The sequence below is a fragment of the Lathyrus oleraceus genome, chromosome 6, assembly GCF_024323335.1.
Source record: "Lathyrus oleraceus cultivar Zhongwan6 chromosome 6, CAAS_Psat_ZW6_1.0, whole genome shotgun sequence".
In the NCBI taxonomy this organism is placed as follows: domain Eukaryota; kingdom Viridiplantae; phylum Streptophyta; class Magnoliopsida; order Fabales; family Fabaceae; genus Lathyrus; species Lathyrus oleraceus.
In genome coordinates, this window is record NC_066584.1 from 511,694,061 (window position 1) to 511,704,890 (window position 10,830).

General features: G+C 32.2%; 2 protein-coding genes across 2 annotated transcripts; both read right to left on the reverse strand.

The window, feature by feature from the left end:
- Positions 1-4,194: 4,194 nt before the first annotated feature.
- On the reverse strand, positions 4,195-5,228 carry LOC127096489 (uncharacterized). The gene is made up of 2 exons (XM_051035050.1): positions 4,879-5,228; positions 4,195-4,420 (listed from the first exon to the last, which is right to left on the reverse strand). Exons 1-2 carry the CDS (start codon positions 5,226-5,228, stop codon positions 4,195-4,197), a joined length of 576 nt encoding a protein of 191 aa, XP_050891007.1.
- A 3,490-nt stretch (positions 5,229-8,718) lies between these two features.
- On the reverse strand, positions 8,719-10,411 carry LOC127098123 (3-ketoacyl-CoA synthase 19). The gene has a single exon (XM_051036629.1). It carries the CDS (start codon positions 10,364-10,366, stop codon positions 8,909-8,911), a length of 1,458 nt encoding a protein of 485 aa, XP_050892586.1. The 5' UTR covers positions 10,367-10,411; the 3' UTR covers positions 8,719-8,908.
- Between the last annotated feature and the right edge of the window lie 419 nt (positions 10,412-10,830).

A 10,830-nucleotide genomic window follows, 5' to 3' on the forward strand; every position in this document is an offset into this window, starting at 1 on the left:
GTATTACATGTTTTAGGAGGTTAACTTTCTGTTAATGCTCTAACATGTTTGACACATAAATTATTATTGTCCGGTCTCCCATAGTATGATCTTCACATAGATCATGCTACGATTGCTTAACATAGCGCTATATTGTCCTTATTTGATCAATTGATCATTAACCCTAATCACTAACCATTGATTCATTGACTTTAGTTCCTTATCATTTAAATTATGTCATTTACTTCTTGCAATCTAATTCTCATCCAGCATCATTATCTTCAATCTCATGCATTTTACTTTTATGTCATTTTATCTTCGCTTCTCTTGCCTTTTTATTGCTTGTTGTATAATCAAAAGAAAAGAACACATGGCTTTCTTTTGGGCTATCTTACAATGAGACCTTTTATTTCTCGCATCAATATCCATTGTATTTATGCATCCCTCCCCTATTAGGTGTACTTTTTTATTCCTTGTTTTCCTTTGGTTTGGTTTTGCTTGTTATCTCACTATTTTCTTAATCAACTCTCAAACTCTTGATTCAACATCGAGTGACTTTTTTCTCAATAAACTCAAAAACACTTTGGTATATGATTAGAATTGCGCGCCATGAGCCTTAAGTAGTGGAGAATGAGTGATAATGGAGTTTTCCTACCCTCATTCTGGTTATTTTGAACACAAGATGCTTGGCTTGGTTGTTTTAGGTATTTGTCTCCACTCATTGTCTTTAGTGCGAGTCAAATAAAAAACAATTTTCTTTTCAAAACCCTAAAAACAACATCTACTCATCAAACTCTTTTTTGAACCTTAGGACATCACTCCCAAAATCTTTTTTCAAGGTAAAACCAACCAACAAACAATCATTTTCTACTTCGAACTACGAAGCTCTGATTCCTCATTTCACTGTAAGGATATGTAGGCACGCGGGTCACAATCCTTGGCGAGCACACTAATAAAAAACCTCATCCTTTCCCTTTTAGCAAGTAACCTTTAGATAATGACACACATTCGCGCATAGACAATCGAGATAGTTCTCGTTGAGTACAACAAATGTGAGGGGTGCTAATACCTTCCCCCTGCATAACCGACTTCTGAATCCGGATTCGGCTACGAGACCATTTTATTCACCTTTTAGGAGTTTTATCGATATTTTCCCTTTCCTCTTAGAATAAATAAAGTTCGGTGACGACTTTGTGTATTTTTTGCATAGCGACAAATGGTAAGAGATCTCTTTCTACGGTTGGAGAAAATAGGCTCTACATTTGTGCTAGAGAAAATAAACTTCTTTGAAGTTAGAGAAGTATTAACTTTTATGTTTTTAATTTTAATGAAAAAATAAAAAATTAATAAAGAGATGATAATCACCAAAGTACAAAAACAAGGTGTCACTTAACACAAGAAATGTCAAATGGACTACATAGGATGCAAATAAAAATAAGAGGAAAAATCCAATAGTCAACAAAATAACAAAACAATAAAACAGACCCGAGAAACCACAAAAAGAAATTAAAACATCAAACAGTAGCGGGAAGTAGTGTTGAAGAGGCATTGGACCTTGCTCCAATAAATATATTCTTGCACTTTGAAACTCATCATACATACGTCATTTCATTTTGATTTCTGAAGCAAATATGTAGCATTTATTGTGTTAAGAAGGATCATTAGCTTACATGTCATTTATATTGTTGTTTATGTGAAATTATGTTGCATGAAACCTAAAGTTTCAGTTCTGATTTTTGCCTTCGTGCATCTCCATCTTTGAGTATTAGCCAAAACCTATGGTACCATTATGTTCCTTGCATTTTTCTATGCGATTTTGATCTTTATTTCATGAAAAATGGTTGAGAAATGAGAGAGATATGATTGATGGAAGATTGGAAAAATAGTTGGAAAAAGAAAACGAAAATGAGAGAGAGAGGTTGAAGATGATGCTGAGTTGACATTGGAAAAATTCCATGGAACCCCAAGGACGTGGGTTCGAACCTGACCAGCATAATGTTTATTTTTTCTCACTTGTTAAATATTCATTTTTCTTCATAACTTCAAAAACTCATAACTTCATGATCCCTTAACCTTTTTGACCCATTCTTTTTGCCATGTGTTCATAAGAATGTCTATTTTATGATGATACCAAAACATACAAAAAAATATTATTTATTTCACCACTTTTTATTGGATAGAAAAATGTGCTTTTTAGGTGTTTTTAAGGATCCTAATCAATCTCTTTGGTTCATCTCTTGTTTTACCTTGTTGTTGAATGTTTGTATGATCATAGCACACTCTTTCAAGTGTTGATTATTGTACTTAACATGTTTAAACTTGATTATTTTCATATCATGTCTAAATTGATTCACTTTGAAAACATGTTTGAATGAATGGTTAGGAGATGATTAGGGTTTCCACTTGCTTGTTTCTTATTCATGCCATGATTAGGGTTTAGGTCTAAACTTCTCCCTAACATGCTATTGCCTCTTGTTTAACTTGCATGCATAATGATCCACTTAAGATTTTTACTTTATCCATACCATGTTCATATGATCCATGTTTTGAATATCCTTCTCTAGTCACAACTTGACTTGACAACCAATATCTTAATTATGATATTTGCCTTATGTAGTTTGATACTCTTGTGTTGAGTAATGTACACTTGTTTAAATCATGTCTTGTAATTCTATCCTAATTTATGATGTTATATCCATATCTTTTAATTGTTTATCACTTCATCCAAGTATTTTCTTTATAAACTCCCATGATGATTGAATACATATCTCATACATGTTCATGTGCTATCTCTTGTGGTGTTATGTAAACCTTTGTCATATCTTGTTTATGATCATCATACTTCAAAAACATGTAAGTAGCTTGTTCATGGCTTACCAATTTATGTATCTTTATTTACCTAAATCCAAGGGAAATGATCTTATGTTGACTTCTTAGTCATATACTGTCTGTTTGTTTGTTTGTTGATTTTATTTGTCCATTCATGCATTAACCCTACCCCCTTTTCAAACTAAAACACCCATTCAAACCTTGACTTACCTTTAGTCAATGGATCTTTCAACTACACTTGAACATGCTTTAGTACACATGAAGCCTTTCAAACACAACCTTCGACTTACTTTTAGTCAATGGATCTTTCAATTACAAATGCTTTAGTACACATGAAGCATATCCACTCAAACTTTGACTTACCTTTAGTCAAGTAACACTTTCCAAAAAAATTTTTACCCCTTTTATTATCCCATAAAAAAATGCAAACAACTCTTAAAAACATGGATAAAATCAAAAGGTTCATGTAGAGTACTATAGATGTTTAGGATGCTAATACATTCCCTTTGCATAACCGACCCTCGTACCTTCAATCTCTACTTGCTTTGCTCCTAGTTTTACTATTTGCTATGCATGTTTATTTTCGGTTTATTTTAAATCTTTTCCCCTTCCTTTGGAAAAATAAAAGTTCGGTGGTGATATCAATATTTTGCGAGTCAAGTTAATCCAATAGCTTGGTCTCTGATTCTCATCACGACAATGTATGCTTGACCTTCTTCAGAGAACCTTTTTTTTACCGCTTAAGAGGGTTGTTACAAGTCTGTGGTTTTCGGATAAGCAATCTTCCTCTGTTATTCTTTGATGTGGAGTTTCATATTGTCATCGACTTTCAAAAATCTCTCTTGTATCACTTCCCATTCGGTCAAGATAGAGATATTCGATTTACCATCTTTCATGACACCATCATCATCCACCTAAGCCTTTTCTAGTGGCTGCAAACTTTATATATTCTTAATGGGCTACCAAGTTTCACCTTCTATTTTATAAGATAAGCACATGGGAGAGCTTATGTTTTAACAATTATGCAACCACACTTTACGTTATTGGAGCCTGCATTATTAACTTATTTTTCTTTGTGAAAAATATAATTCAAAACTGCTCGAAATATTTACCGACCAATTGAGAATAAATATTGTTGTCTTTAAATATGTGTTCCAAAACTGTGATGCTTCGACCAAATGATGTATGTATCTTATTATGCTAGTTCTTGATCATTTGGTTCACAGGGTCCCAATCTCTACACAAATTTCCCTTACTATTTCCCAACCAATTCTTCAATGTAGTATAGGCAGACTCAACTCAGTTTGTTGTTGTATTCCCAAGGTGTTTAACCTGATAGGTCCATGCACAAACAATTTTCTCCCTCACCTGGTCCAAAGTTGTGTTTTAAACATATTTCAACAAATCTGGATATTTCTTGCACACCTTCCTGAAATGTATAACGGAATCGACATATAACTCTTTAGTAGAAGAATTTACTATAACATTCCATGCATCCATTATTTTTTCCACTATCACACTCGCCTTCACCCTTTTTCCATCTTCGGCCTTTATATGTTTCGTTCCTACCGCGGGTTTAACCCGACTTCTCACATTTCTTGTTATATGATACCTATAAAGTAATGCATAATAAGTAGGAAATACCTTTGAAACCGAATTCATTAAAGCGATATTGTGGTATGTAACAATTACTTTTGACATGTCTTATTGGTCCTTCGACATTGCTCGGCACACCTCTAAAGCCCGAGTAACATTCTCTTCTTTTTTGCTCTCTAGAATTGCAAACCAGACATAATAGGTCTTCTTAGTAGAGATAACACCAACCATCTCCAATAGTGGAAGTTTGTACTTTTTGGCCTTATACGTTAAATCAATGATGAGCCCAGTAGGAAACATGTTGAATAAACTGATTGAATGAGGATGAATCCAAAATATATCTCTAACGGTTACTCCATCCTTGCACGTTTGGTACTTGGAAACATAATTATTATCATCCAAAAGTTTTAATAGTTGTTGTATTTCACTTTTATCCCCCTTAATGCCTTGTTATATTAGCATCAAATATTGTACACTTGCTTGATATTTGAGATATTTCCGGGTCTTTTACGTCTCAAAGTTGCAAGTATGTTTTTCAGTTGAACAATGTCTGAAACGCATTCCTTCTCTTCCGGCATGAGACGGCATGCAATTGGACGATAGGATAACTTTTCACACAAGTTATGGTTATGTAAACCACATATGACATTAAATCTCCATTTCTTATTTACCAACATATAACAACGCAACTTAAAGGGACACTCACATTTTCTTGAACCAGTGTCATCTCGTTTAAAATTTCGAAGATAAGGTCCATATTTTCCACTTCTTTCGCATGTCATTGTCACAAATTCACCTCTTCTATCTGAATCATTATCGGACATTCCTATTACCACATCAAATCCCAGTTTGGAAGCCTCTGTACGAATCCATTGAAGCATAGAATCATGAAATTCAAACTCTTACTCATTTTTAAATTGGTTTCCAAAATCTACCTCCTTCACAACAACATCTTTGGCATCTGGAGACACAACATATTTAGGGGAAACATTAGGGTGCACCATATCTAATGAAAACAGTTACAATTAAAAACTCAAAAACTGCTAAAATTATACACAGAGCTGGAAAAATGAGAACAAACAGGCTACAGAGATGCATCTCCAGAGAAGTTCATACAAGCTTCGGAAATACATCTCCGGATTCAACACACGTTTTTTCAGACTAAATAAATTTAATATGATCAATGAGATTTTAAATGAATGATCTTTACTTGGAATTCTAGCTTCTTTTGCTCCTTTTGTTGGGATGAAACATAAGAATAAAGATTTGGAGTGAAAATGTTGATTGAGAATGAAATGATTTTTGGAAAGTGTTTGGAGTGAAAAAGAAGTATAGATTTGATCATGCAGGTGACTGTTTTATCAAAATCATGTTTTCTTATTCCGGAGATGCATCTCAATAAATACTTGACATGCAAAGGTGATGGATATTTCAAAATTTCACCCCAAACCTCCGGAGATGCATCTCCGAAATATCCACTAGTTTGCTCAAATATCAATATATTTGTTGAAAATATCCGGAGATGCATCTCCGGAATAAAATTTTGTTTTACTCTAGAGTGACACTCATTTTATGCGTCATAAGATGGTGCAAGGGTACGTCCAGAGATGTATCTCCGGAATCTGAGGAACATTTTGGATTTTCCATAGGATATATTTCCACCCCATAAGATGATAAAAAATTCCCTTGGTCTAATAGTATTCCATGTCATGGACACGCCATAGAGACCCATTCAAACAATACCTATTACTAAATCAAGATTGTGTAATTAAGATCATATCATGATATATCCACAAACATCCTTTGGTACATTTCTCTAATTAGGGTTTTAGGGTCCTTAAACTCTAATGATACTTCTATAAATTCTAACTTATGGTTTAGTTCCTAGTAAGCAATCCCCTAACCTGAAAACTTACACTTGCAACTCTTACTTATTTGATTATCAGAGTGACTTTCACTTACACCATCCTTTGTGAAGCACTGACCAATTGTCACCACCTAATTCCACCAACTCTTAACCCCTCGATTTTAAGTTTAGTAAGGACTAGTAGGCTTTCAGCAATCCAAATTAAGTGCTAAAAGTCTTCTTAATAATGAGAGAGAGAAAATATGTATATGTTTGGTTTCAAATTTGAAGCACCTAAAATTAATTATGGATGTGTAAAATCGAGTCAATTTATTTTGCCTCCATATTTGATTTTAAATTGAAGTTATGGTTTATAGTTTTTGAATATTATAATCATAATTTATATCTTAAAATTTATCGTTGAATTCACTTTATGCAAGTATATCTTAACATTTTATCATAAGAATCACATGCTATAAGAATATCGATTTTGGATTATCTCCTTTCATTTTCTCTCCTTTTCTCTCATCCATACCTATCTCTTTTTTAATCTCACTTTTTCTCTCTAAAACAAAAGTATTTTTGTAAGGGTAATGTTAACTTGTGCTCCAAGGACAGAAGTTAAGAGATGAATATAGAAATAAATTCTTGAAAAATGTGCATTGAATTTATTAAAAACTTATCATTAATAATTTTATTTATTTTTTCAAAACAATTTTTTTATTTGTGGGTTTCTTAACATGTGCCCTTTGGACATAAGTTAGCATTACTCTTTTTGTAATGAAGTGAGAGAATGAGATTAAGAGCGTGATAGATAAAGACGAAAGGAATGGAGAGAGATGATCCAAGTCTAAGAAACATGGCATAATAAAAACAAAAACAGATGAAAAATTAATGTGTACTAAATACACTACTTTAGAGAGGACTAGATCCCATTATTCTTCCTCTTTTACCCATGTGAACATAAGGATCAAATAATTGCTCCCATAAGAAATTATTGATTTCATTGGGCAAACAAGTACATGAAGCACCAATTAACCAAATAAAGTGTCCTATTATAATAAGTCATGACATGTGAAGTTCTTAACACATAGTATTACTCATTAATATATATATTGAATCGGTAAAAGAAAGAAAGATGAAGGCAATAAATAATGTCAGAGAGACAGAAAACCTATTTTTCATAGGGCAATAACCTCAAATAACAGTTTCCAGTCTTATATTTATGACCATAGTAACTATGGAAGATGGATCCATTGAATGCCTCTACCCTCTTTCTCTAAGCCAATAATGAGGTTTTTTATTTCACACACCATCCTCTTTATGTGCAATCAATGAAACACAATCTTCATGAATGGTTCAAACAACTTACAAACTAATTTTTGAAGGTCATATCAATATGTTCAAATTCCATGATAGTTACTTCTCACGTACTCTCTCCGTTCCAAATTATACGATATTTTGGATATTTCAAATAAATTAAAAAAAATAATTAATATTATATGAAAAAGATAAATTATATATAATTTTACACTATTATCCTTAATTCATTATTGATGAAAGATAAAGTTAAATAATTGAAAAAAAGGAAGATATAATAAATGACCGAGGATATATTGAAAAAAATATTATTAATGTTGCATTTGAATTTAAAACAATTTATAATTTGGGATAAACTTTTTTTACTTATAAAAGATTAAAGAATGTTCATAGAAGCACTTAAGTCTTATCCATCAATAGTTTTTATAAGGACAACAAAGTTCGAACTCAAATTCTTGAGAAATTTGACCTAAAAGCCAATAACTATTTGAAGGTATAATTAGTCAATAAATTTCATTAACTTAATTTAATATTTTTTTTTAATTTTTTAACTAAAAAATGTTACTTCTGTTATCCTATTTAATTCTTTCCGTAAATTTTTATCAAAAAAACGTCAAATTCTTGTGATATGGCGTGAGAACAAAATCATTATTAAAGATATATATAGTTAAAATATGATATGATGAAGGATGAATAATTTTTTTAGACATAATGTATGATTTTTTTAGAAATATAAATATAATGAAGGGTAAATATTCAACTTATTGCATTGAAAATTAAGAGAAATCTGTGATTTAAAAACACATTTTTATAAATACATCAATTACTATGACTGAAACATTATTTACTAAGAGGGCAGAAGAACCAGCTCATGTCTGTCTGATATGTTCTCTGCCCATTGAATGTGTATGCTTGTTTTTCAAATAAGAAACAAATCGTCATGGGTTAGGACACCGCCTTATTAAACACACAACAGTATTCAATTTTTTTAACGAGAATTTTTACCGTTTATTGTGATTTTTTTTGTCTTTGCTATTACATTATATTCGGATTTTTTTGGTCAAGCACTATATTCTATTTCTAAACAAGAAAAAACAAAAGAGTACGGACCGATACTATTTATAATACACTGTGAAAAACAGGTCATTAAACTCGGAAGTTGTACATAAATTTATATTAATGGCATGAATTTTATTTCATCAATCAATAGCACATAGCACATTACACATGGTTCTAACCAATGTTGAACACAATACGATAATAATATCCTTAAACATGAACTAGAACAAATATTGTAAAAACTTGTAAACAAATACATCAAATCATTTACTAATCTTTCTAATCAAGCTTCAAAGTGCTATAATCGAACCTCACAAAGCCAAGATAATCCTCATGAATCCAATCATACTTCTCCTTTAATGGATTATTCAGTGATGGTGGAGGATAACTTTCAATAGATTCTTTCCAAACATTGGTATCAGATAAATCTCTCATCACTTCCCAAACACAATTGTTACACTTAAAACCAGCTCCAAGACTAATCATCAATATTCTATCACCTTTTTTAAGTCTCTTTTTTGCTTCCATATATCCTAAAACATACCATAATCCACCAGCAGAAGTATTCCCCCAACGATGAAGCGCCATTCTAGCTGGTTCAAGATCATAATCATTCAATTTTAAGCCCTTACCAACTCCATCAACCACTGCTTTACCTCCAGGATGAACACAAAAATGTTCTATACCAGTTTTTAAATTTATTCCACCTCCCAACACATTAAATATCGGTTTCTTAACCGTTTTACCGCCGTGGCCAAAAAATAGTGAAAATATATTTTCCAACTGAATTTTCTTCATACTGTTGCATAGAGAAACTGTAAAAAACCGTACCAGTTCCCAAAGCGGGAGAATCTTTGGAACCATAGTCTGCAAGTTTACTGTCAAAGCTTTTGCTGCAGATTTAACAAGGCTTTTGGTTAGTCGAAAACCTGCAAAACCTTCTTCATCTTCCACTTGTATGCAACAGTTGTAAGCTTCGTCGTCAGCACCATACTGTGTTCTCTCCATGTGTTTCAGTTTCAGGATAGCTTTGTGTTTCAGCTCCATTTTGTTTGTGAATAGCATAGAACAGCCACCTGAACGAAAAAGACAGTTAGATAACATCATTTTTTTGTCCTTTCCACAGTACCAATGAGAACCAAGATCTTCTGTGCTAACAACAATTCCTAAGGAATTTTCATGTGTTTTGAAAAGCTGTTGCACAAGATCGATAGCTGCAACACTTGCACTGCACCCCATTCCCGCGAGATTGAAGACTTTTACATCTTCTCTCATTTTGTATCTGTTTATGATTCTTGATGTGAGTGAAGGTATTGGTGAAAACAATGAAACATTAACAACAAGAATGTCTATTTCTGAAGGAGAGAAGCGTGTTTTTTTGAAAAGGCCGTCGAGTGTATCAAACATGATTTCATCTATTTCTTCATACGTGCCTTTGAGAGATGGACATGCTTCTCTTCCTTCAAGAACGTTTTTTGGACAGTAAGTGTTTTCACCGATTCCGGAACTAACCATGGTTTTCAAGAGAAACCTGAATTCGTCTAGACCAAGGTTTCTGTTTCTTAGGACTATTCTTACACATGTGTCTGTGTTGAGTTTTGTTTCTTCCTTTGGTTTGAAACACTCATAGGCTAACATGTAACAGGATTGGTTTCTACGTTTAAGAATCAACTTGAAAAGTTGTAAAATGGAATAGAGCAAAGAAAAAAGGCATAAAATCTTTAAGAGATATTCCATGACTTGGAAACTATTTTTGGAGGAAGAATATTTGTGATTTATTTCAAGTGTAAGTGTTTCTCTATATATAGACACACTCATGATTAAAACAAGGAAAATGCTTATTAAAAGTTAAACCACTCTTTAAAACCCTACCATTGTTTACAACCACCACCCCCATGATTTTTGTAAAACAAGAAATTAAAAATAAAATCACTCTTTAAAATATTGGCAACGGTTATTTTTGCATTTCTTCTACAATATTAAACTTTTCTGTAAAATATTAGCAAGACTCTTAAAATAAATAAATCTACTTTTATTAAAATACTTTCAATATGTGTTTGCTTATGTGATAACAAAAAATCAATCTTAAATGAATCAATTTTTTAATATTGTTTTTGACTAAAACTAAAAGTTAGCCGTATTGAAGTTATATTTTTATTGTTAAAGTTTGGTTGGAATTTTTTGTGAAATTCAAATATATA